The sequence below is a fragment of the Euphorbia lathyris genome, chromosome 9, assembly GCF_963576675.1.
Source record: "Euphorbia lathyris chromosome 9, ddEupLath1.1, whole genome shotgun sequence".
Taxonomy (NCBI): Eukaryota; Viridiplantae; Streptophyta; class Magnoliopsida; order Malpighiales; family Euphorbiaceae; genus Euphorbia; species Euphorbia lathyris.
In genome coordinates this window covers 79,901,558-79,928,642 of record NC_088918.1, presented here as the reverse complement: position 1 = coordinate 79,928,642, position 27,085 = coordinate 79,901,558, and the positions used below count along the sequence as shown (strand labels likewise).

General features: G+C 34.7%; 1 protein-coding gene across 4 annotated transcripts; it reads right to left on the bottom strand.

Annotated features, from left to right (window-relative positions):
- Positions 1–4,360: 4,360 nt before the first annotated feature.
- Positions 4,361–18,067, bottom strand: LOC136207382 (glutamate receptor 3.2). 4 transcript variants are annotated; one of them, XM_065998645.1, is made up of 9 exons: positions 17,886–18,060; positions 17,728–17,790; positions 15,153–15,409; positions 12,645–12,755; positions 11,416–12,560; positions 9,559–9,836; positions 9,187–9,218; positions 6,862–7,256; positions 4,361–5,889 (listed from the first exon to the last, which is right to left on the bottom strand). In XM_065998645.1, exons 3-9 carry the CDS (start codon positions 15,394–15,396, stop codon positions 5,413–5,415), a joined length of 2,682 nt encoding a protein of 893 aa, XP_065854717.1. In that variant the 5' UTR covers positions 15,397–15,409; positions 17,728–17,790; positions 17,886–18,060; the 3' UTR covers positions 4,361–5,412. The 4 variants fall into 4 exon arrangements, with proteins under 4 accessions (XP_065854717.1, XP_065854716.1, XP_065854715.1 ...); XM_065998644.1 differs by having other exon boundaries at positions 11,416–12,755; positions 17,728–17,805; XM_065998643.1 differs by having other exon boundaries at positions 11,416–12,755.
- Positions 18,068–27,085: the final 9,018 nt, after the last annotated feature.

Sequence of the window (27,085 nt, the reverse complement as noted above, 5' to 3'; positions counted from 1 at the left end):
AAAGTATCCCCGACGTGTCCCCGAAGTGTCCCCGGCGTGTCCCCGCGTATCCCCTCATTTAAAAAAAATAAGAAAAAAGGGGATACTTCCCAGGCGAATCCCGTACGTATCCCGTCGAATCCCCGGCGAATCCCCACACCCGGAGTATCGGATACTCGTACGGTGACCTCCGGGAAGTATCAGTGCTTCATAGGTTGTTTTGTATTACCAATACATTTTTCGAAATATTTTCTCCATTTTACCCTTATTCGTGACAAGAGAGAGAGAAGTTTAGTATTAATGCAAGTAATCCGAATTAAGCCATAAAATTTAAGAAAATAGAAATTAAAAATTTAGAGAAAGGTATTGAGGGTAAATTAGTCATTTTAATAATGTAATGAATGTTATACTGATATTGGTGAACAACCTTAAACGACATATAAAAAAGAATGAGAGGATTATTTTATATTTAAAAAATTAAATTATAATCGTGAATAAGAAAAATATAGCAATTTAAAATTTAGTTAATTTATTTAACAATAAGAATTAGTCATATGATTATTGGGGGAGAATAAACTTAAGACCCTGAGCAATGTTAGTATTAACGTTTTGTAGATAGAGTAAGTTTAGACTCCATCAACGATGGATTTGACGGGTGAATTACACCTATGGCTACTGAACTTTACCTATTTGAATATTATGGTCATTGACCTTCAATTCTTAATGATATGGTCATTGAACTTTATACTTTTAATACCGGTGGCCACTCAACTTTAACTAACTCCTCAAAATGATCATTAACGACCTCAAAATGAAAATATTTAAGAATTAAAGTTGTTCGTAACGACATTTATAATGAAACCGCATTTTTTATTTTGCAAAATCACATTTTTTGGAGCTTTCTCTCTCTAAAAATTCACTCTCTCCCTCCTAACCAAACAACACCTAAATGACCTCAAAACGGAAATTTTCAAGAATTAAAGTTCCTCAAGGGGGGCCAATTTTCATGTGCATGCATATTTTTTTTTTTTTTTGCTAAATCAAATTCACTAAAGTTTTTTTTTTTTTTTTTTTTGCGTATATATACAAGTTATCATCTGAGTGCTCCGGGATCAATTTTTACGTACCATTGTAAAACTTCTCAAAATTAAGCTAGATTTGGACTACAAAAGTAGAATTTAGTCGTTCTGAATAATCTTAGAATTTTTTTATCGCCTATCATATATTAATCAAGTTGAATTTTATAATTAAATACAAACTAAATGAGTTAATTAACCACCCGGTTAATTTGTAGAAAACAAGGGTGCCAAAACTATCCACAGTAGGGTTAGTTCCAAAGACCGAGAGGCCAAAACCATCAGTGGTAGAGGTGGTCCCGGCTGCAGGGGGCCGGGCCCTTCCAGGTCCTCTTCTGTCTCCACCCCTGATTATAGGACTAAATTTGTACGTTAGGTGGTGCACAGGTGAAATTAAATTAACGGAAATGAACTTTTGTTGGATTTGTCGTTAATGGAATCTCAAGTTACTCCACCTACAAAATATTAGTGTTAAAATTGTATCATTTTATACGTCGAGTCTAAATATGTTCTCTCCTAATAATCAGAGTTAATTCTCTCTCTATATATATAATATATAAAAGCGGATTGAGTTCGTGCTTTCGGAACAATATCCAAAGTCATCCATTTTATATGTGGTTTTGAGCAAATCCGGACTAGACTAAATGCTAAATATACACGTCCAAGCTCATTCATAAAAGACAAGCTCATGAACATGTCTATACTTGAAATACATATTCATCTATTTAAAATATTTAAAAATTAAAGTTGCTCATAATATCATTTCTATCCGTTCTACAATGGAGAATTACCTACTAGCAGAGTGATTGTATGGATTAATGTTAAAAGGGACCACTATATTAGTAAAGTGCAAAATCCAGGAGCCACAATATTCGATTTTGAAGTTCAAAGACCATAACGAAAATCAATGCGACGTTCAAAGACCATAACGTAAGTAAATGCAAAGTTCAGGGACCATGTGTGTAATTTACCATAATAAAATGTGAAGAAAGATTATACAAAGGATTTTATACATTGTTTGTATTATAACAATACTGTTTTTACAATTGCAATTGTATGATTTTACTAATATATTTCTATTTTTACATATTATACAAGACAAATAGTTTGAGTCGTCTACATCGGGTTAATTACATTTATCGTCCTCCAATTATCAGAAATGTTGTAAATTTTAAATTTTAAACGAGAAAGTTATCCTCATTTAACTTTGATTTCACTTCACCATGGTCTTTTTATTCAAAAACCAACACACTCGCCGGAGATGCCACATGGAAAATAATAAAAAAGAAGCTATCAAAATTTTGTTGGTATTTTTATTTTATAGTTTCCACGTGGAAAAATTGGATGACTTGTCATCCACGTCATATTTTCGTCAAAGAACCGTGAAACCAAAGTTAAACAACACTGACGGATCCAAAAGGACAAAAAACTCGGATTAAGCTCCAAAAAGGGGTCATTTAAGGTAATTCTTCCCAACCTGGTAATGGTTGGAAAATAATTCCTCTTTGTGGTTAAAAAAAGTCTCATTACAGCGGTGGTCGTCGTAATGGTACAAGAGACAAAAGCAAGTGCTTTTGTCTTTTGTATCATTGCGGCGGGCCCACAACTGTAATTTACGGCAGTGGCCCCGCCGTAATGGGGCTATTTTAACTACGGAGTTAAAAACATCCCTCTTTAAGGGAATTATTTCCCAACCATTACCAGATTGGGAATAATTCCTTTAAAATGCACCTTTTTGGGGTTTAACCCGGAAAACTCGACAGAAGATGCGTACAAAGCTTTTTTTTCTGCAAAATCATCAGTTAAATATCAATTGAACACCCATAGATCATTAAAGAACACCCGAAGCATCTCCCGGATCCGTCACTTAACTTTCTAGTTAAAAATTTAAGATTTACGACATTTTTATTTCATATCTGATAGTCGGAGAATCGCAACCAGACGTAATTAACTCCATCTAGAGCTTACCAGTTAATGAAGCCAATTAACACTATTATCTCTTTGAATCCTTTCACTACCATTAACTGATTGATCATCTTTTGCACTATGAATTGATAAATCATCTCCGCGTTTTCGTTTCGACTTGCTTTTCGATTCGTCTATCTTATCATCAGCGAATGACAAGAATGTTTGAATCCGTCTTGATCGAGTACTGCTTCGGATAGAAGGTTCTGCTGAATCTGCTGCAATGTGCCGGCTGAACTGCCGGCTCATCGGCTGAACTTCTATGAAAAGGTTATATATGTCAAAACTTCTCTTCTATTTATTTGTTATTAACTTAATTTATATAATTCTTTGGGTAATTAATTTATTAGTCCCTGTATTTTGACAAAACACATTGTTTAGTCCCTGTATTTTCAAAAACACACGGTAAAGTCCCTAACCTTTTTTTCGATGAACTGTTTAATCTCTAACGTTTTTCTCGGTAAACTGTTTAGTCCCTACCGTTAGACTCTCATGAAGATTCTGTTAGTCAATTCGGATTTGCGTTCTTCTTTTTCTTTATTTTCCTTTTCTTTAAACTCTACTGCATCTAAAATCAACTTTGAGTGTTCCTTTTCTTGATTTTCTTCTTAATCGTTCAAATTCGTAAGCAATGGGTTTGTTCTTTTTCTTGTTCTCCATATAAATAGCTTCTTCTTCTAAATTGGATTTCCTCTTCTGAAATTTGAAGGTAAATAGTAAAAGGTATTTGTCATTTCCGAATTTATAAACGGTAAAAAATCTAACAAATAGACGGAAGAACTAAATAGTTCGCTGAGGAAAAAGGTTAGGGACCTTACCATGTGTTTTTGAAAATACAGGGACTAAACAGTGTGTTTTGTCAAAATATAGGGACTAATAAATTAATTACCCTAATTCTTTTGATGTTGATGCATGTTTGGCCATTAGTTTTATTTAAATTGCATTAAATTTAAATTTAAATTTAAGTATTTAACTTTATATAATTTCTATTTGGATATTAAAATTTCATTTTTAGAATCATATTTAAAGTTAAATATATGGTAAATATTTTTTTTTATAATATTTTAAAATGGATCCGTATCTTACAATTCGATACGATTCACGAGTCTCGATTCACAAAATGAGATTTCGAGTCACGAATCGTATCTCGATTTAACAACTATGGGCAGACAATATCAGTTTGGCCAAATCGAAGTTTAGTTATCAACTCTACTCTGAAGCCACAAAAATTGACAAATTAGCTCAAAAGCAATTGATTTTTAAACTTAAAAGTTTATCAAATTTCAACTAATTTATCAAATTTTATCAACTTCCGTATTTTGTCATTATAGGAGCAAGGCTTCTCATCAATAAAATGAAAGATTATACTTTTATACATCTATTTGTGTCAGAGATAAGGATGTTGTTTTTCACAATTGTATATTTCTATTTTTACATATAACATATTGCCTTCTCCAATATTATACAAGACAAATAGTCTGACTCATCTATATCGGGTTAATTACATTTATCGTCCTCCAATTATCAGAAATGTCGTAAATCTTAAATTTTAAACGAGAAATGTCGTAAATCTTAAATTTTAAACGAGAAAGCTATCGCCATTTAACTTCAATCTCACTTTACCATGGTCTTTTTATTCGGAAACCAACAAAAACATTTGCCGGAAATGCCATGTGGAAAATAATAATAAAAAAAGCTATCAAAATTTTTGTTGGTATTTTTATTTCATATTTTCCACGTGGAAAAATTGGATGACTTGTCATCCACGCCGTATTTTCGGCAAAACAAAGGGATCATAAGTGAAACTAAAGTTAAACAGCAGTGACGGATCCAAGGAGAAACCAAGAGGTTTGAGTAGCCATTGATCACCGGAAAAAGTCAGAAAACTCGGGTTAAACTCCAAAAAGGGGTCATTTAAGGAAATTATTCCCAACCTGGTAATGGTTGGAAAATAATTCTCTTTAAGGGGCTGTTTTTTTAACTCTTTGATTAAAAACAGCCTCATTACTGCGGTGAGCTTGCCGTAATGGTAAAAAGACAAGCATCTGCTTTTGTCTTTCGTACCATAACCGCGGTGTGTCCACCATAATGGGGCTATTTTTAACTACAGAGTGAAAAACAGTCCCTTCAAGAGAATTATTTCCCAACCATTACCAGATCGGGAATAATTCCCTTTGGGGTTTAGCCCCGAAAACTCCACAGAAGATGTGTACAAAGCTTTTTTTTTATGCAAAAATCATAGATCACCAAAGAACACCCGAAGCATCTCCCGGATCCGTCATGGTTAAACGGTAATAACTTTCTCGTTAAAAATTTAAGATTTACGACATTTTTATTTCATTTCCGATAGTCGGAGAATCACCGATAGATGAGAACTTGAGCATATTACCAGTCAATGAAGCCAATTAACACTATTATCTCTTTGAATTCTTTCACTACCACCATTAACTGATTGATCATCCTTTGCACTATGAATTGATAAATCATCTCCGCGTTTTCGTTTCGACTTGCTTTTCGATTCGTCTATCTTATCATCAGCGAATGACAAGAATGTTTGAATCCGTCTTGATCGAGTACTGCTTCGGATAGAAGGTTCTGCTGAATCTGCTGCAATGTGCCGGCTGAATTGCCGGCTCATCGTGCAGAAGTAGATGAAGAGAGCAAGAAAACAAGCAATGCCACAAATGAGAAAGAGCCCCCAGAAGCTTTGTAATTGAAGCTGTTCCGAACCAGATTCGGAGCTCGAAGAAAAACTGCAGACTGATCTTTTGAGCCACTTGTCATGAATCTTCTGAAGATCGCCGTTTTCGGATAGCGTGAGGATCGCGGTCGACATGTCGACGGCTAATGGAGAACCTCTTGGAAATGCCTGATGTATGTAAATGAGTGTAAGAATCATATAGCATAGTAGAGCACATTATCAAGCAAGCTTTGGTAGTCTGTTAGAGTCTTAACGGAATAGTGACGTGGCAGTCAAGTTGAAATGACTTACTTTTATGTATGACATAGCAACCGCAGCAGAAAAAAAAATACATTTTTGGCTTAATACATCATTTGCTCATTGAACTTGTCCAAAAAGCTTGATTGATCGTCTGAACTTTCAAAGTGTCTCGATAACCCTCTCAACTTGCATAAAATGTTCAGTTAGCCCTATGAACTTGCGTAAAATGTAAAAAATAAGTTAAATGTGGAAGATGTATTGCACGCGTCTTAGAATGTTATCACATAATTCACGGAATAGATTAAAAATGAAGTTCTTAATTGCTCAACTATAAAACTTGTCTTCTATAATATTAGAACCGGATACCAGACCTTGTCGTTTTACTTTTTTTAAGAAGCGTGCAATACATCTTTCGTATTTAACTTGTTTTTGCAATCGAGTGATCAATTGATTACATTTTACGCAAGTTCAGGGGATTAACTGGACATTTTATGCAAGTTGAAGGGGCTATCGGGACACTTTGAAAGTTTGGGGCACTTTTTGGACAAATTCACGGGGAAAATGATGTATTAAATTGTTCTCTATCCCGTCCCACACGGAACTTTTCGAGATTCCCCGTCTCTGTCGAGCTGATCCCCAACGAGGACGCGGAATCTCTGATCCATTGACAACTCTGCAGTCAACTCAACTCATTCAAGCAAGGGTGTTAAGATCTTTGATTTGAGATTAAACTAATCGAGCCTCAAAATCATGCTCAAGCTCGGCCATTTATAAATCGAGCCGAACACGGTCAAACTTTAATCGAACCGAATGAGCGCCTCGGTTCGGCTCATTTACAGCCGTAATTTTATCCTCGATCCAAATTAAACGAATAAAAGGTTCAAAAGTTGAGATACTCACAAATCCCCAACCACTCTTGGTGAACTCTTGGCCTCTAATTGAGAACTCACAATGCTCAGAAAGGAAGAGATCAACATAAGGTTGTTCATCAACAACAGCAGCAACAGTTCCATTTGCAAGAGCACTTGCATATTCTTCCGGCGAGCCAAGCGCAACAAGTCGACTTTTGGCGACATTGAGTTCTTCATTCAGGTAGTTTTCTGCAAAGGATCCGACTTGGTATCCGATTCGTTCATCGGTTGTTACCAAAGAATCAATGCTTTTAATTGGTGATGATAATTGTTGAACTGTAAGGATTGAAGTGAGACTTGCAGTGTAGCTCGAGTTTATGATCAAAACGACGAAAAGCCAGATGATTAACACTAAACGACCAAGTGTGCTTACTGTGTTTTCTCCTGAGAAAACAAAGGAAATACGGAGTTAGTTCGTATTGTATAAAGCTCTGATACCATATAAACAAAGGACTAACTCGTCCCAGTAGTCCGAGGATTGCCTTAACATATATAAGGAGCCATAGAGTTAAATGTACTATTGGTTACTCAACTTTCATGGTTGTCTCAAATAGTCGCTCAACTTCAGTTTGTCTCAATAAAATCATTCATCTTTGAATTTTTTTCTCAATACTCCGGCAACTTCAAAAGCAAAAAGACATCGGAAATATGATGCGGTTTCCACGCTAGCACTGGTTAACTTTCGCCGCCGATCGGGGCTGCCACCTAGCTGACATGTGCCAGCCATTATTGAGACAAATTAAAATTGAGTGACCATTTTGAAACAACCATGAAAGTTCAATGTCCTAACGTGCATTTAACCCATGAGTCATATAGCTCTCTAATTAAGCAACGTGGGATACCTAAGACAAACGAAAAAAAATCCGTAAAAAAGTTAACAAAATGATCAAATGCACCGATGGTCACTGAACTTACATGGTTATTCAACTTCAATTTGTCTCAATAAAATCACCCAATTTTGAGTTTTGTCTCAATTAAATCACTTTGACGATTTTAGTGATTAAAAGACATCAAAACGATCACATGGAGGACACGTCAACATGAGACAACTCAAATTTTTGATTGAAACAACATATGGCCGCTACGTATGCACTACTTGCTACGTGTTGGCTATTTTTATGGGGGGGAAACTATTTTTTAATTGGCGATACATACGTGGCTGCCACAAATCATTTCAGTCAGAAATCTGAGTTGACTCATACTGACATGTCAGCCATATCATCGTTTTGATGTCTTTTAATCTATGAAATCGTCGAAGTGACCTAATTGAGATAAAACTCAAAGTTGAGTGATTATATTGAGACAAATTGAAGTTGAATGGCTATTTTGGGACAACCATATAAGTTTAGTGACCAATAGTGCATTTAATCCCCAAAAATTACGGTAACTACATATTTTACCCTCACTATTTTGTTAAATCATTGGGATAAGGACCAAATTTAACCCTAATGTTGTAGGGGAATTGTTGATTTAGCCCTAATGTACGAAATGGTACAAATTTATCCCTAACATTTCTAAGCAATATCAATTTTAGCTCTACATTACCAAAAATTTGAAAAGACACTGTAACATAAATTGTCTAAGATATTTAGTTTGTTGTTACTAACACAATTACAAAAAAACTTTTAGGGTTAAAATGATCTTGCTTAGAAACGTTAGGGATGAAGTTGTAAAATTCCGTATGTTATTAAATTTGCACTTCCCCTAAAATATTAGGGTTAAAGGCCCTTATCCCTAAATCATTAGCGTTATAGTTCAAGGATCATAAATATAATTTTCCTATTATTTCCAGAGTGATGATAAATTCCTGATTAAATACATCATGCAATGTCAAATTGTGGGAAAAAGCTAGGGTTTGACCATGTACTTGGTACAATCTGTCAATTTAGCCCCTGTATTTTGATTTTGGCGAGCCTTGGCGCAACGGTAAACGTTGTTGTCGTGTGACCAAGAGGTCACGGGTTCGAGTCTTAGGAGCGGCCTCTTGCCAAATAAATTGGCAGGGGAAGGCTTGCTCCCAGTACACCCTTGTGGTGGGACCCCTCCCCGGACCCTCGCTCAGCGGGGACGCGTAATGCACCGGGCCGCCCTTTATTTTGATTTTGGCACATTTCGCTCCTTGTACTTAAACTTTTAGTAAAATTTGGATCTTTGATAAACAGTTAAATTCGCAGCGCTGGCCAAATTTTCTTCCAGTGATTAGATACAAGGGGCAAAATGCACAAAATTTGAAGTACAGTACTCAAGGTGACAAATTCTATCAAGTGCAGGGGCTAAATATTAGCTTTTGCCTCAAAATGCGAAAGGTACTTACTATGAGCAAAAAACATAGTAGAGAAGCTGAACCTGCAAACCGTAAAACAAACCGGTTAGATATTCCATGTTGCTTAATTAAAGAGCTGTACGGTGATAAGGTCCAAATTTGCTCCTTACGTTTTTTGGGAAGTGCAGATTTACCCTAACATATGAAATGGGAAATGTAAAACAACGTACTTTTGTGTAAACTTTTAGTTTTGTAAATTTCAAAACTATATAGTTTTGTGTTAAAGAAATTCAAATCAACATAACTAATGAGTTGTTCGTGAGTTAACTGAATTAATAAACTGCTCGCGAGCCTAAGCAGGCTAAAGCTCGGCTCGGCTCGATTATAGCCCTAATTGTATGGTTTTATAAGCGGAGTACTTACCAAAGAATAGTGACAAATTGCTTCTTAGGAGGTCCACGGAACTCGTCATTGATTCTATGTTCAAGAATCCAAACAACAGCTCCCACAACAAGGAAAAAAGCACCTGTAATAGCCCACATTAATGGAGTAAACGGTTTCAAAAATGCCCATGCGTTTGAATTCTGTTTCTTCACCGGAGCCACCACTACTAGACCTGATTCTATATATGGCTGTGTAAAATCCACAACTCTTGTTCTGTTATACACTATTGCAACGTCTCCAATCACACCATCAAATACCTGCACCAATAAATCAATTCACAAATTTAGACTTTCCAATTGTAAACGGGGCAGGGCGGGAATGGAAAATGGTTCTCCCGTCTCCGTCTCCAAATATTTCAGTAACTTTCATTCCGGTTCCCATATATGAATCTCTATCCCACATGAACGGAATCCATGCAAGAATAATTTTAGGGATAAGGTGCAAAAATAACCCTAACGTTGACAGTCGGGTTAAATGAACCATTAGTCACTGAACTTAAATGGTTGTCTCAAAATGAAAACTCGACTTCAATTTCAATTTGTCTAGATAAAATCACTCAACTTTGAGTTTTGTCTCAATTAGGTCACTCTAGCGATTTCAATGATTAAAAAGCATTGTAATGATGATATAGCTGACACGACAGTATGGCCGAAACGACACATGACATCCACGAATGCGCCACCTGGCTTTATGGAAAAAAAACAAAATTTAGTTTTTTTTTCATAAAAATGACCGACACGTGGCTGGCACGTTTCGTTTTGGTTAGAGATCTGAATTGACTCATGTTGACGTGTCACCCATGTCATTATTTCCACTGTAATCGGCGGAGTGGCCTAATTGAGACAAAACTCAAAGTGAATGATTTTATTGAGAGAAATTGAAGTTGAGTTGCCATTTTGTGACATTTAACCCGTTGACAGCCTAATGTGATTTTAACCCTAACTTGTGGGACAATTTTATCCCTAATGTTGGCAGCAAGAGCAACTTTACTCCCAACGTGGGCAAATTGGGTCAATTGACTCAACTTGTCAATGTTATGGGTAAAATTGCTCTTTGTTGTATAATTGCATCATTTTAAAAGTTAAGGGTAAAATTGTTCTTGGCTATCAACATTAGGGTATTTTTGCACTTTAACCCATTTTTTATTTTATTTTTTATACTAAATATTAATTAAGAATAATGTTTATATAAAAGAAACAAAATGTCAAACTAATAAAAGATAGAGAAAATTACAAATAAAACTCATGTGGTTTCATCTATTTGCAAAATAGAGGGATATGATTTTATTTTTTGCAAAAAGAATGAGTTTGACTAGTATGCGATGACGTGGCATGTTGACTTTGATGGTGTGGCTTGTTGACTTGTCTTTTGCACAAAAAAATAAAAACACGTCCCTCTACTGGCAAATCGACGAAACCACACGAGTTTTATTTGTACTTTTCCCAATTAGATAACTATAATAATTCAAAATTTTAATTATTTCGGGCATTTCTTAGGCGTCGGGAATGGGGATCCCCAAATGACGAGAAGGGAATCCCCCATTCTTGTCTCCGTCCCAAATTCGGGGATAAAACACCATCCCAACCCCATAGGCTACTTTTTCGGGAAATCTCCGTCCTCGTCGAGGCAGATCCCAAGCCCAAGCATTAAATCCCAAACCCAGCCCAAAAATAGACAGGCTTGAACCTGGCCAAGCCGGACGCAATGTAATTTTCTCGTGTCTCAATCCAACCAATTAGACGCGGCACGGGCGGACGGGAGGATGGGTACCTTAGTACCCGGGCCCGTGTTGCAATGTCCTACTCTTTCTTATATTCCGGGGTTGAAAATACTCACACCAACAGTGATCTGATTTACGAGTTCCGAGTAGCTCGGATTCTTATGACCATCTCCAAAAGGAATGAGCTTGTATGGAACTGCATAAGGAAGCAACTTTACAGCAGCAATGAATACATCTATGCAATATCCCTTAACCGCATCTGCACCGTTGACTGTTACGAAGGCCCGATAACTAACTCGATTCGGAATTCCAATCTTTAACTGCTTCCCATTGTTCGGAAACACCCATCCTCGAGGCGGAGCTGTTAGTCCTCCAGGCCATACAGCATTCAACAACCGTTGACTGGAGCTCGAACGGTTCGGTGGCTTCGCGTATAGCGTCTCCGGAGTCACAACAGATAGCCCTGAATAGTTAGACCAGTATCCAATCTGCTGATACCCTGTATCAATCACGTTAATGATATCGAAAGCAGGATGCAAAGGCGATCGATCCAGAAGAAACCGAAAAGGTCCCGTTAGACCTGTCATATTAGTCTGCAGAATGTTTTTTAGTAAAATGTTTCCTCCATCAAAAATGCTTAACGCTGCAAGATTCAAAATCCCGCCTCCGATATCACTTAACTTCGGATCATCGGAAAATGAAACGTTGTTGCCTTGATCGAAAAACAACTTCACAGCACGAGCAATTAGCCACACAGTATCATAAGCATATAGACCATAAGGATTCAGCCCAACAGAACCATTGCTTAGCTTGCTCCACCGTGACTCGAATTCCCTTTTTCGTTTCGAGTCCGGAATGTGCGGACGAAGTGTGAGAGCTCCCTGAATAGAATCCGAAACTTTCGACGGAAGTGGCGAATTCGAATCTATAACAGTTGATAACCAAGAAGTACCTATCCAAACAAAACCATTCTCCATCATTTTAAGACTCTTAGCAACATCGAAAACCAGAAGACCCGTCCGGGAGAAAGTATTCAGCACAATCACTCTAGACTCCATACTTAGAATCTTTACAAGTTCATCTTCAACATCACTTCGATTTGCCGATGGATCCGGAGGAAGAACTGCTTTATACGAAATTCTGCAACGCCTCTCAACAAGTTTATCGGCCAATGCAGTTATACCGTTTCTGCTCTGATCATCGTCACTGTAGACTGCAATTATCTCAGCCCAACCATAATAACTGACCATCTCTGCAATGGCTGTCATCTGAAAGAAATCATTCGGAGCCGTTTGAACAAAATAGGGATATTGGAGAGGTGATAAGAAAGGATCTAGAGCGGTACAGGATAATAGCGGAACGTGAAGCTCGTTTGCGATATGAGATAGAACATGAGCCAGTACAGCATTTTGTGGACCGATAATAGCTACTGTATCACTCTCCATAAACTGTAATGCTGTGATCAATTAAGAAAAATGATTCCCCGGGTAAGTATTTCAACAAAGAAAATAATTTTATAGCTCAAGTTAAGAAATTAATTGCGGGAAACGCAAAATTTGATGTTTTACTCCAAACAGTAAACATAAAGTGTTCGGTTAGGATTGAGAAACAACTGCCGATAGCTATTCTGTAAGGAAAATCAGCTAATATCGACCAACAAACAAAGGGGTTAAATGCGATGTCTTAATAAAATCACTTAACTTTGAGTTTTGTCTCAATTAGGTCACTCCGGCGATTTCAATGATTAAAATGGCTCGGAATGATGACATGAGTGACACATTAACATGAGTCAAATTAGAAATATGATCGAAACGACACATGACATCCATTTATGCGCTACCTGGTAGCCACGTGCCGGTTATTTTTATGAAAAAAAAAACAAAATTTAGTTTTTTCCATAAAAATAACCAACATGTGGCTGCCACGTGTCGTTTCGGTAAGACATCTGAGTTAACTCATGCTCACTTGTCAGCCATGACATCATTTCGATCCATTTTAACCACTAAAATCGTCCGAGTGACCTAATTGCGACAAAACTCAAAGTTGAATGATTTTATTGAGACAAATTGAAGTTGAGTGACCATTTTGAGATAACCATAAATTTAACCCACAAACAAAGACAACACGTGAACCAAACAAACCCTTTTAGCACATGCATGTGTCATTCAGAAGCGAAGATCAACTGTTTTCAAAAGGCTTAATACATCTTTAGCCCCGATATTTGTCCAAAAAAATCAACTACCCCCTATACTTTGAAAAGGTTCTATTTACCCCCGAACTTGCTTAAATTGACCTATTTAACTCTCAACTTTCTTAAGTGACCTATTTTACCGTAAACTATTACCCCTTGAACTTGCTTAAAGTATACACACATCAACTTGTTCAAAACCTCTTATTGCTCTGCCACATGGAATTTAAGGGTCAATAGGTCACTTTTAGCAAGTTCAGGGATAAATGGGACGTTTTTAGTATAGGGGCGCAGTTAATTTCTGGACACGTGCAGCGGGCTATAGATGTATTAGGCCTTTTCAAGGATTTTCCTTCTAAAATTGTTATCGACAGTTATTTCTCAATCCTAACTAAACACTTTATATTGTTCGGAGTAAAAATAGCAAAAAGAAGCTACAAAAAAGACAACTAAACAGATACACATTGAGCCAACTAAGTGGAAATTACACCTATGGTCACTCAATTTTTCCCTTACTAACATTATGGACACTCAACTTCAAACCTTAACATAAAAATCACTCAACCTTGCCCCTTACTATTGACGATCTCAAAATGGAAAAGGTCAAGAACTAAAGTTATTTAGAACCACATGTACCATGGAATCACGTTTCCCAAATCACTATTTTCGAAACTTTCTCTCTGTAAAAATTACTTTCTCTCCATACCAAACAACACCTAAACGCCCTCAAAACCAAAAAGTTTAAGAATTAAAGTTGCTTGGAATGGTATTTTCATAAGCTCTACAATGCAGGGTTACCTCCTATTAGAGTGATCAAGGTTAAGTGACTTTTATGTTAGTAATCTTTCCTAACCAAACAACACGTAAATGACATCAAAATTGAAAATTACAAGAATTAAAGTTGATTAAAATATCATCTCCATCAGCTCTACAATGCAGCGTTAGCTGCTATTAGAGTGATAAGATTAAGTTACTTTTATGTTAGTAAAGAGCAAAGTTGAGTAATTTTTGTGTCGGGTTACGAAGTTGAGTGACCGTAATTGAGTTAAATGCATCATTGGTCACTGAACTTTCATTGTTGTCTCAAAACGCTCACTCAATTTCAATTTGTCTCGATAAAATAAAATCATTCAACTTTGAGTTTTGTCTCAATAAAGTAACTCCAACGACTTCAAGAGCAAAAAGACACCATGTGGCTTCCACGTCAGCAGCAGTCAACTTTTACGGTTGACCAAAACGACACCTGACTGCCACCTAGCTGACCAAAGCTAGGTGGCAGTCACGTGTCGTTTTGGTCAGTCGTGAAAGTTGCCTGCTGCTTATGTGGCAGCCACATCACTTCTCCGGTGTATTTTTGCTCTTGAAGTCGCCGGAGTGACTTTATTGAGACAAAATTCAAAGGTGAATGATTTTACTGAGTCAAATTGAAGTTCAGTAGCAATTTTGAGACAACCATGGAAGCTCAGTTACCGACAGCGCATTTAACCCAACCGTAATATTAGTAAGATCAAAGTAGAGTGACCACGAGTCTAATTTACCCAGCCAACTGAGGGACTAAATATGAGGTTTGTGCCAATCCATTAAAAAAAGCTCATGTAAATATACAAACAAATATAGAAAAAACAATAGAGATAAGAAGCAGAAAAAGAAACAAAGAAAACATACCACCCATAATACCCAAGAATCCACTGAAGTTAGAATCATGTATGGTTATAGACAATTTCCTCCCTCCAAGAATGTTGGGATCAGAATTTATATCATCCTCAGCAGCTTTCAAGGCAATCTTTGTAACTCTTCCATTTATAGTTGAATAAGTGATAATAGCTCCAAGGTTTATAACATCAGGGCTTGCAGTTGCAGACAGATTGATGCAGAAAATGAAGAAATAGATGTACCAAACCAATTTCATGGTATTTTACAACCTAAATTGAGAAATTGAGAAATTGAGAAATAGCAAAAGCAAAAAATCAATAGAAGAATAGTAACTTTTGAATAAAGACACAGAAAAAAAGAAAAATTGAATACAACTTGAAAAATTAGAATACTGTAAAAATTGAATACAACTTGAAAAATTAGAATACTGTCTTTAGTAAGAAGATATAGCAGACACCAAGCAATTTTAAGGCCTAATCATTTGAACACGTGTATTGTGACCCCACGTAATAATTAAAATAGTGGGGCCTCTTATACTATGTGCGGGTCCATATTACACGTGGCAAAATATGTATGGGAGGTCCTCCATTTGACATGGAGAACCACGTGCTTCTAATAATTTGCGCACATCATTAAAAAAAAGGCCTAATACATCTCCAGTTCCACAAGTTGTCTAAAAACTGCAACTGACCCTGAAATTCAAAACGTTACAACTAACCTCTCAACTTGCTTATTCGGAACAAATAAGTCCTCAAGTTGCTTATTTGGAACAAATAACTACTCAAATTGCTTATTTGGAACAAATAAGCTCTAAACCCAAAAAAAATTAAACACAATATTACATCAGAAATAAAAGATTTCCAAAATCACAAATATTAACCTATTTGAGGGGTTATTTGTTCTAAATAAGCAAGTTGAGGGAGTTAGTTGTAACATTTTCAAGTTCGGGGTCAGTTGCAGCTTTTGGACAACTTGAGGGGGCTGGAGATATATTAGGCCTTAAAAAACCTAAATATTGAGCTTTTGCATTTTTTGCGTTTTTAGAATAGATTTGGAGATGAAATGTCTTTAAGCTAGACAAAATATTGAGTTTTCCTTAAAAAATAAATTCGAAAATGTGATAAGAACCCGGACAAAATGAAACTTAACCGATAAGTGATAACACAATGCACGAGTGGAGTGGAATAACAGAATTCATAGCTGAGAAGAGAGCTTCATTAATGATATAAGATTGCTAAGCAAAACAATAGCCTCGTGACAACTAAGCTCTCCAAGGAACGGAGCTGGCCGTGCGAAGATAAGCGGGGTTTATTGAGTTAGTGGTGGGCATCTATTCCCAAATTAACTCACCTTAGCCATAGCCTTGAATTGTATTGCTCATGGCTGGCAAGAATAAGAATAAGGATATCTTTTTGTATTTTATTCCCCACAACAAGCATCAATCAGAATTATATAAAAGCAGCAAAAGAAAGATAAGCAAGCATATATATATATAGGTTTAATATTCAGGCCCTATAGTTGTCCAAATTATCCAATTAGTCCCCTAAACTTTGGACATGCTTCGTTAGCTCGCTAAAGTTGCTTACAATGGTCTATTGGCTAACCCCCTAAAATTGTTATAATTTTCTATTATACGGGAAATTATTAGGAGCACCCGGTTTTCCATGTCAAATGGAGGACCTCCCATACATATTTTGTCATGTGTAATATGGACTCACGCATATTATAAGAGTATCCATGTTTTAAATATTAAGTGGGCCATAATACACATGTCCAAATGTGAATTGGGGGTCCTCCAAGTGACGTGGAAGACCCGGTGCTTAATATAAGAACTCCTGTTATACTCTGAACTTGGTTAAAGTGATACATATTTTAACTGAATTAAGGTCAATTTGGCCCCTGATATTGGCAGAGACCGGTTCAGTTTAGCCCAAATCGAAGTTTATGTATCAACTAAGCCTTTAAGTCCGCAATATTTGACAAATTAGCCTAAATATAATCAATTTCAATGCCTAAATATTTATCAAATTTGAGCTAATTTGCCAAATATTGTCAAATTCAGAACTAATACCTAAACTTCTATTTGCGTAAACCTATGCTGCACGGACACGGACAAGGAAACAGATATAGACATGGACACAGGAAACGCTATTTCTAAAACATAATCTTCATAAAATAGCCTACAAACAAAAATCGACACAGGCACCAAATGGACACGGACACGAAACACAGAAACGCTACTAATTAGAAGCGTCCCTAAACTGAACCTGGCCAAATGGACCCTTAATTCTATTTTAACTTGTCGAAATCTCTTCTTATTCTGCCACGTGGACTTAAGGGCTTAACAGGACATAGTAAGCAATTTCAGGGGTCAATTGGATAATTTAGACAAGCAAAGGGGCTCCTCATATATATATATATATATATATATATATATTAACAAAGCAGGAAGCATAAAGTCAATAAGAATAAAAATCCTAATAAAGAAACAAACTTTATCTTCCAAAAATCCTATTTTAATCAAACAAAACACCCCCAAAAAAGAAAAAGATGAAGGGGAAGCAAAGAATGAGAATCAAACACTCACCGATAACTCAAAAGAATAATATAAACAATTGCTGAGAATAAGGAATTAAAGCCACCCATGATCCTGCAAAAGTAAAAGCTGCTCAAATTGCAGAAAGAAATCAAAATTCCAGATGAGATAATGATCAAATTCCAAATAAAATTGAAATTAACACTTACTAGAGGAGGAATTACAATTTACAGTTGGATACTGAGTTGGGTTTTTTAGAGAAAGGAGAAAGCTGGGTGACTTGGGTTTTCTGCTGTAAAAATGGAGGGAAAAGGGGGGGGGGGTTTAGAAAAATGGTGAAAGGATATGTGTTTTTTGGGTATAAATCAGTGTGGAAGAAGAATAGAAAAATGGTGGGTGCTGATGTTTGGAGATAATGGAAGAGACAACGGTATGGAATAAGGGGAAAAACAGTTAGCAATAAACACATATGTAAATTACATGGTTAAATGAATAGTTGGTCACTAAACTTTTAATAGTGTCTTATTCAACTTCAATTTGTTTCAATACTGAAGATTACTTTTGGGGCAAAACTGTAAAAGTTCATAAATAAAGGGATCTATTGGCACTAAGCACGACCGCGCGGCAATACCCCCGATTCGAGGATATGACGTACGTCGTAAGAAACGTCCAATGGGGATCTTGCTATGTGGATACGCTACGTAAGATCCGACATACCACAAAAGACTTATGTCCACCAGAAAGGGGATACGCCACGTAAAATCCGATATGCCACAAAAGACCTATGTCCACGAGAAAGGGACAGACATCCAAGGCAGATACGTCCATGTTGCCACTGAGCCATCTTTCCAGAAAATTGTTATAATATGTGGTATTAAACAGTTCATTAAGGATACTAACGATCGAACCTGAAGAATGTATAATTAATACATTAAAAGGCATTAAGTCTAAGACTGTTCGAAATACCACCTATATGGTTATGGAATCTAATATAAATACTCTCACTTTGAGGTATTCAATGTACACTTACGGATTCCTTACTATAGTGCTTTCGGTTTATTCTTGGAACTATTACTGATCTTAGCATCGGAGTCTCCCTGACCTATCTCAACGGCGCCTCAGAGGGAATGGCCTTTTTACAAGTTATCAAATATAATAAAATCACTATGAAGACTTCAATAGCAAACGGACACTGAAAAATGAAGTGGCTTCCACATCAGTTGTAGTCAACTTTTACCGAAATAACATGTGGCTGCCACCTAGATGACCTGTGGCTACCACCTAACTTATCTCAATAAAATCATTCAACTTTGAATTTTGTCTCAATAAAATACTATGATGATTTCAATAGTAAAAAGATACCAAAAAATGATATGGATTCCACATCAGCCGTAGTTAACTTTTTACCGAAACAACATGTGGCTACAACCTAACTTATCTCAATAAAAGCATTCAACTTTGAATTTTATCTAGCAAAAAAAAAAACGCCGGAAAAATGGCGTGACTTCCACATTAGTCGTAGTCAACTTTTACTGAAACGACATGTGGCTGCCACCTAGACGACATATGGCTACCACCTAGCTTATTTCAATAAAATCATTCAACTTTGAATTTTGTCTCAATAAAGTCATTTCAGCGACTTCAATAGCAAAAAGACACTGGAAAAATGATGTGGCTTCCACATCAGCAGTAGTCAATTTTTACCATGATCTAAACAACACTTGACTGGCACCTAGATGATATGTGACTGTTACCTAGCTGACGTGGAAGCCGCATCATATTTTTTTTTCTCTTGAAGTCGCTGGAATGACTTTATTGTGATAAAATTTGAAATTAAATAATTTTATTGAGACAAATTAAAGTTGAGTGGTCATTTAAGACGACCATTGGAATGGCTACAATAATATCTGTAATTGGTTCAAAATGGGTTTAGGAAAGACGGTCTGAAACTGTTCAACCGAATGATATTCGATGAGGCCTCAATTGATAATTTTTGTTTAAAATGAAGATTCAATTAATGAATTTTTTATTAGTTTAAAGATCTGATTGGTGATTTTAATAGTTTAAGGTGCTAATTGATTTTAAAACCTTAGTTTAGGGAGCAAATGGATATTATGCGTTTAAAAAATTTAGTGGCCATATAATATTAAGATAAAATCTAGTGGTTATGAATATAATTTATTAAAAATAATTGAGCAGCCAGGTTATTGGGGTCCACTAAGTTATAGCACTCGGCAGGCTTTGACCTTTGTTAAATGCCCGTGTTTCTTTTGAGGGAAAAGTTCAAAATAACATTATTATACAAGTTCAAATATGGTCCCTTTGTACTTTATAGTTTGTACAAAATCATCCAATTTTACTTGGAATTAACTAGGGATGTAAATGGGATAGAGATTTTTCGTCTCTATTGGTGATCCGTCCCGATGGATATGAAGAATTTCCGATAAGAATCTCCTGAAACGGAGATGGAGATAGTTTTATCCTTTGTGGTGAGAATGAAGCGGGGATGGGAAAGATATCCCCATCCCTGCCTCGTTAATCCCTGATGGGGAATCCCTGACTATTCCGTGATAATTGATTGTTTGGATGATTTAAGTACATTTTAGTCAGGTAATTGGTTGTTTTTCAATTTTTAGATTTTGGTGGTTTAGGAAGTTTGAGAACGATTGTTGATGCTTGATATTATTTTTATAGATAAGTATAATAATATAATAAAGATTAATATATTATTATTGTATTATATTTTTTATCAGTAAAAAATGAAAAAGTGACATCTCAGTTCATCGTTATTATTTTATAATATATATAAATTTTACTTTAGAGGATTAGTGATATCCTGACAGTTTTATGCATGGTAAACAGAGTATAAATTACTTAGTGGTTTAATATATTTTTTAGTTTGAATAGTAAATGTTATATTCAAAATATGATTAAATTATAAGCACCCTTTTATTTATTTTATTTTTAGAAAAAAAGACCAATATATTAAGCAGAAGAAACAGTATCATTGTAAAGAGATGAAAGACAAAAAAAATCAGGAATAATAAAAGAACTAAAAAAATTAGTATTACCGTGTGATAAAAGCCACATAACATCTTGACGATTTAGTAAAATGACGTGGATATCCTCAATCACACCGCCAACCTCTAAAGAATCCCGAGTAGTGGATGAAAAACTGTCAATAACACTTTTTGCATCGGTTTCAAACTATATATTAGAGTAATGTAACTTTAACACACAATGAATACTATCTCGAATGGCCATTTTTTCAGTTAATTTGGGTGTTACAATCCCTGAAGCAAACGAACTGAAACAGGAAAGAAATCCTCATTGTTGTCCTGAATAACCGCTCCTGTATCAAACTCGTGGATGTCAGAAAAGATGGTTGCATCAACATTGCTTTTGACGCTGTCCAATCGTGGTTTTTCCCATCTAGCAGCCTCTTGCACCTGTCGTGGAGTCATCGAACTGACAGTTGGAAACTACCCCGACCTCGCCTCCTGCTGATCCGACACAAAACGCAATGTGTCTGAAACTGCAGTTGCTGGAGTATGAAGCTTCGTTTGCCACAACACTCCATTCTGTTACTGCCAGATTGTCTAGAGGACATTAGTCGCTCGACTCGCCATATCCAACGCTGCTGTTGTGCAATACCAGTGGCGGAGCCAGGACTCCACGTTCGAATGGGTTGAATAGTGAGTCTGAGAATTACTAAATTTTAATGGTCATCTCGAAATAGCAACTTTTATTTATCTCAATAAAATGATTCAATTTTAAATGTTGTCTCACTAAAATCATTCTAGCGACTTCAATAGCCAAAAAAAAAAAAACTAAAAATATGATTCAGCACTAATAAACTTTCACCGCTGACCGAAATGACACGTGTGGTTGCCACTTAGTTGATCGAAACGACACAATGTTACCAACAAATGCATATGTAAATTACAAGGTTACATGCATCGTTGGTCATTAAACTTGAATGGTTGTCTTAAAATGGTCACTCAACTTTAATTTGTCACTACTGCTAACGTGGAAGCCACATTATATTTTCAGTATTTTTTACTCTTGAAGACGCTGAAATGATTTTATTGAGATAAAATTCAAACTTGAATTATTTAATTGAGGCAAATTGAAGTTGATTAGCCATTTTAGACAACCATTCAAGTTTAGTGACCAACAATGTATTTAACCTTATAATTTACACATGCGTTTGTTGCCAACACGTGTCATTTCGATGGCAGTCACATGTCATATTGGTGATAGCCACGTGTTGTTTCGGTTAGTGGTGATGACGTGGAAGTCATTTATATTTTCAGTGTATTTTTGCTCTTGAAGTCGCTAAAATGACTTTATTGAGACAAAATTTAAAGTTGAATTTTTTTATTGAGGCAATTGAAGTTGATTGGTCATTTTGAGACAATAATAACGGTGCATTTAACTCATAAATTACACCACATTGACTGAACTTTACTCATTTTCACGGTCACTAAATTTCAGTCTCTTTAATGTTATATTCTCAAACGTTATAGTAACTAAACTTCAATTAACACCTCAAAATAACTATTGACGATCTCAATAACTTTAAACTTTCTCTCTCTAAACATTCATTTTCTTTCTCTAATCAAACCATACTTAGATGACCTCAAAACACAAAAATTGAAGAATTAAAGTTCAGTATTATCCTTGAAATTTGCTATTTTGAGATTATTAACATTTATTTTTAAATGTTAATTAAAGTATCATGACCACAATATTAAAAAAATGTAAAAATTGGAAGAAAGTGTTAATTGGAAGGTCACCCACTTAAAAGATACCTAACGAGCTTCAAACCGATAAATCGGACAAACTAAAAAAATAGTAAAAAATGAATGACTTTTGTATATGTTTTAAAATGGCATAACACTCATTTGGGTTCCTAAACTATGATTTCAAAGTCAATTAAGACCATAAACTATCAAAATCAGCAATCATGTTCCTGAACTAGCTAAAAATCATTAATTGAGTCTTAATTCTAAACAAAAATCTTCAATTGAGACCTCATTGAAAATCATTCGGTGGAATAATTTCATACATTCTTTCTCAAACTCATTTTGAATCAATAAAAATATTATTACAGTCTATATCAAATAGTCACAGTTTCCAATTTTAGGATATGATAGGGACTCAATTGATGATTTTTGCTTAATTCAGCGACTTAATTGATGATTTTGATAGTTTAAGGTCATAATTGATTTTGAAGCTTTCATTTAGGGACTCAAATGGGTATAATCCCTTTGAAAATTTAGTGGGTATAATATTTAATTAAGATAAAATTTAAGGGATAATTACTAATCTGACCCAATCAAGGACCCCAATTTACATATCTAACCCACCTTACCTCAAAGTTACCAAATTAGACACTTTCACCCATTTTGGATAAAACTAACCTTAGTTCTATTTGATGAATCGATCGATCTTCTTCTTCTTCTTCTTCTTCTTCTTCTTCTTCTTCTTCTTCTTCTTCTTCTTCCGCTTCATCCGCTTCTTGTTCTTCTTCTTCTTGTTGTTCTTCTTCTTCTTCGTTTCAACTTCTTCATCTTCTTCAATTTCTTATACCAATCGTTAACGATTTTTGAAATTTTTGACATATTATGTTCAATTTCCCGTACAAATGGTATATTTTTTGCTTATACGCTTGCTTTTCTCGTTGGTTTTGCCTCTTTCTTCATCTTTAATGGTATCGTTTCAATTTCCTCTATTTTCCATAATTTTATTTTCATTTTCGTCCATTGTTGTCGCATTTGTGACGAAATTGTCGCATTTCGTCGCAAATGCGACAAGAACTGTCGCATTTGTTAATGCGACAACTCTTGTCGCATTTGCGACGAAATGCGACAGTTCTTGTCGCATTTGCGACGAAATGCGACAGTTCTTGTCGCATTTGTGACGAAATGCGACAATTTCGTCACAAATGCGACAGCAATGGAGGAAAATGGAAAAAATTATGGAAAAATAGAGGAAATTGAAACAATACCATTACAGATGATGAAAGAGGGAAAACCAACGAAAAAAACAAGCGTATAAACAAAAAATATACCATTTGTACGGGAAATTGAACATAATATGTCAAAAATCTCAAAAATCGCTAACGATTGGTATCAGAAATTGAAGAAGATGAACTGAAGAAGAAGTTGAAACAGAGAAGAAAAACAAGAACAAGAAGAAGAAGAAGAAGAAGAAGAAGAGGAAGCGGATGAAGCGGAGGAGAAGGAGGAGGAGGAAGAAGAAGAAGATCGATTCATCAAATAGAACTAAGGTTAGTTTTGTCCAAAATGGATGAAAATGTCTAATTTGGTAACTTTGAGGCAATGTGGGTTAGATATGTAAATTGGGGTACTTGATTGGGTCAAATTAGTAATTATCCCAAAATTTAATGGTGATGAATGCAATTTATTAAAAAATTCAGCAGCACCCAGGTTATTGGGTCCACTCAGTTATAGCAGTCGGCAGGCTTTTGACCTTTGTTAAATGCGCATGTTTCTTTCGAGGGAAATTTTTTAAAATAACATTATTATATAAAGTTTAAGTATGGTCCTTTGTACTTTGTAGTTTGTACAAAACCATTCAATTTTATCAGGAAGAGGGTTTTTTTTGGATTTTGCTATTTACTGTCCCCAAATTACTTATCGCCGCTTTCATTTGGACAATTTTTTCTTTTTCATAAAAAAAAAAAATCAAAACTGAATTTTTTTTAGAGAGAATCGGCCAACATTTGGCCTAAACGGATGCCGCATCCGTTCGGCCCATGGCGGGGGTGGATGCGGCATCCGTTCCCACCATGGATCGAACGGATGCAGCATCTGTTTAGGCTAAATTTTGGCGGATGCAAAATCGTAAAAAAAATTGTGACGAAAATACTAAATCGTCATAAAAATATATATTATTTTCATGAGTTCTTTGATAAAAAAAAACGTAAATTTTAATGTTTCCGACTTGTAATCATCCATTTTCGGGATTTGGGTTGTCACACATCAGTTATTTTCATAATTTTAATTATTTATTTTCAATTATTGTTGTTCGGGTTTATGATTTTGGAGAGAGAATTTTCAGTTTTTTATCAAAATTATGAGAATGGCAAAAAAAGTCTAAATAGAAGCGGTGATAAGTAATTTGGGGGCGGTATTTAACAACCCACTTTTTTTTAACAATCCACCACATATAAAACAAAACAGTACAATTTCCCTAACGTTTAAATCCATGAGCAATTTTACCTCTAACGTTTAATATGGTGCAATTTCACCTATAACGTTAATGGTTAAGAGCAATTTTATCTGTAACGTTGTCAATTTCAGGCATTATTATAAAACACAGATATTTTGTTCATTATTTTGCATCAATTGCATATTAGTTTGTTTAAAAAAAATTATATTTTCTGTGATTTAATAATAGAATTGGAGATTAATATTTAAAAATTCGGTGAAATATTTTGAATTTTTTTGTCCAGCTTGTACACTACACAGTATATTTTTTATTTTATTTTATTTTTAAATTTTTTCATGTTTACTCATATATTTATGATATGTTACTAATAAGTGATAAAATGACCACATATGAAGTGTAGATGACAAGATTCATGATCGAAAAAACAGTTTAATGAATCATTTCTCAAATTGGCCTAATTTGACAACGTTGGGGTAAAATTACTCTCAACGTTAGAGGTAAAAATTGCTCCTATCTATAAACGTTATGAGTATTTTTCTACCTTATCGTTTTTTAATTTAATGTTTATCAGGAGATGTAATTTAAGCCCGAAAAACAAATATGTGTTTTTTCCATGTTCAATTTTGTATTCCGATCACTTTTCAAACTCTAGCGTTATGTCAACTCAATAAGATTTGAAATTGCATATATTTTGTTCATTGTTCAAACCAGGACCTTCTTGACCATTTAGCGGTCGAAATCGAAAATCCGTCTCAATTTTCTCCGATTAATTTTTCTAGATTTTTTTTACCCCTAGGCGATTTTTTAACCGTTTGGGTCCTGAATAGACGCCGCCTAGACACTGCCTAAGCGATGATAATAAAAGTGCTTATTATTATTATTACTTTATTATAATTCAACTATGAACATTATCGCGTGATTATTCATGAATTGTGTTCATTATTTTTGGATATTTTGGTTTAATTATATTCTCTACTTATTTTCATGATATCATTTAAAACTTTAAGGATATTGTTTCATAACTTTTGATGAATTAGTACTTGTGAACATTATATTTTATTTATTTTAGTTGTTTCAATGATATTATTATTAAAATATTAATGAATATTTTTAAAGATATATGTTATAAATATTTATATATATATTAAATATTTTTAGACAATATAATACATCTTTTAATGGAATTTATATACCAATTCATTGATTAATGAATAAAAAATATATAATACAACTCCAATTAAGCACCGATTAATCCATGGTTAATCTTCAAGGGCCATGTCCACTCAATTGGCGTTTAACGTTTTTTACAACCTTAATTCTGTTAATGAATAAACTCATCTTCCGTCAATTAGGTTTTAAATTGCACTATTTAAGAAATGTTAGATTTAAAATTATATTATTTTATACGTACAATTTAAATTTATTTTTTTCAATAATCATTGCAATTTTATTTTTATGGTAGAAATTTTAAATCACTTTTACCTTTATATGCAATTAAATTTTGTCAATGTTAACTTAAAAAATGTGTAAAATAGTTACATTATCCTGTACTTAAAAAATAAATATATTTTGCACTTACATATATTTTAGGCATTTCACTCCTTTACTTTCAGAACCAAAGTTTCGAAGTGAATTAGGACTTCAAAATATTAAAATCATCAATCAGATCCTTAAACTAAATAAAAATCATCAATTGAATCTTCATCCTATTCTAAAATTAGAAAATTTGACTATTTGATGTAGACAGTAATAATATCTGTGTTGGTTCAAAATGAGTTTGTGGAAGGGGGTCTGAAACTATTCAGCCGAATGATTTTCGATGAGGCCTCAATTGATGATTTTTGTTTAGAATACGGACTCAATTAATGATTTTTACTTAGTTCATGAATCTGATTGATGATTTTGATAATTTAAAGTCTTAATTGACTTTGAAGCCTTAGTTTGAGAAACCAAATAGATATTATGCCTATATTTTATAAACAATTAGTAGTTATTATATTTTTAAATATTATACTAGTGAATTCGTATACATATTTTGAAATATAAAAGTTTTACCTTAATTTATTTATTTATTTTGTATATTATAACAATTCAAGAATCTATAAAAGTTCAAAATTGCTTTTATTAGTTATAAGAAACTTGTCTTAGTTAAAATGCTCTTAATAAAAAGTTAGTGATATTTTCGAAGTATCTTAATTTCAACCTGAAC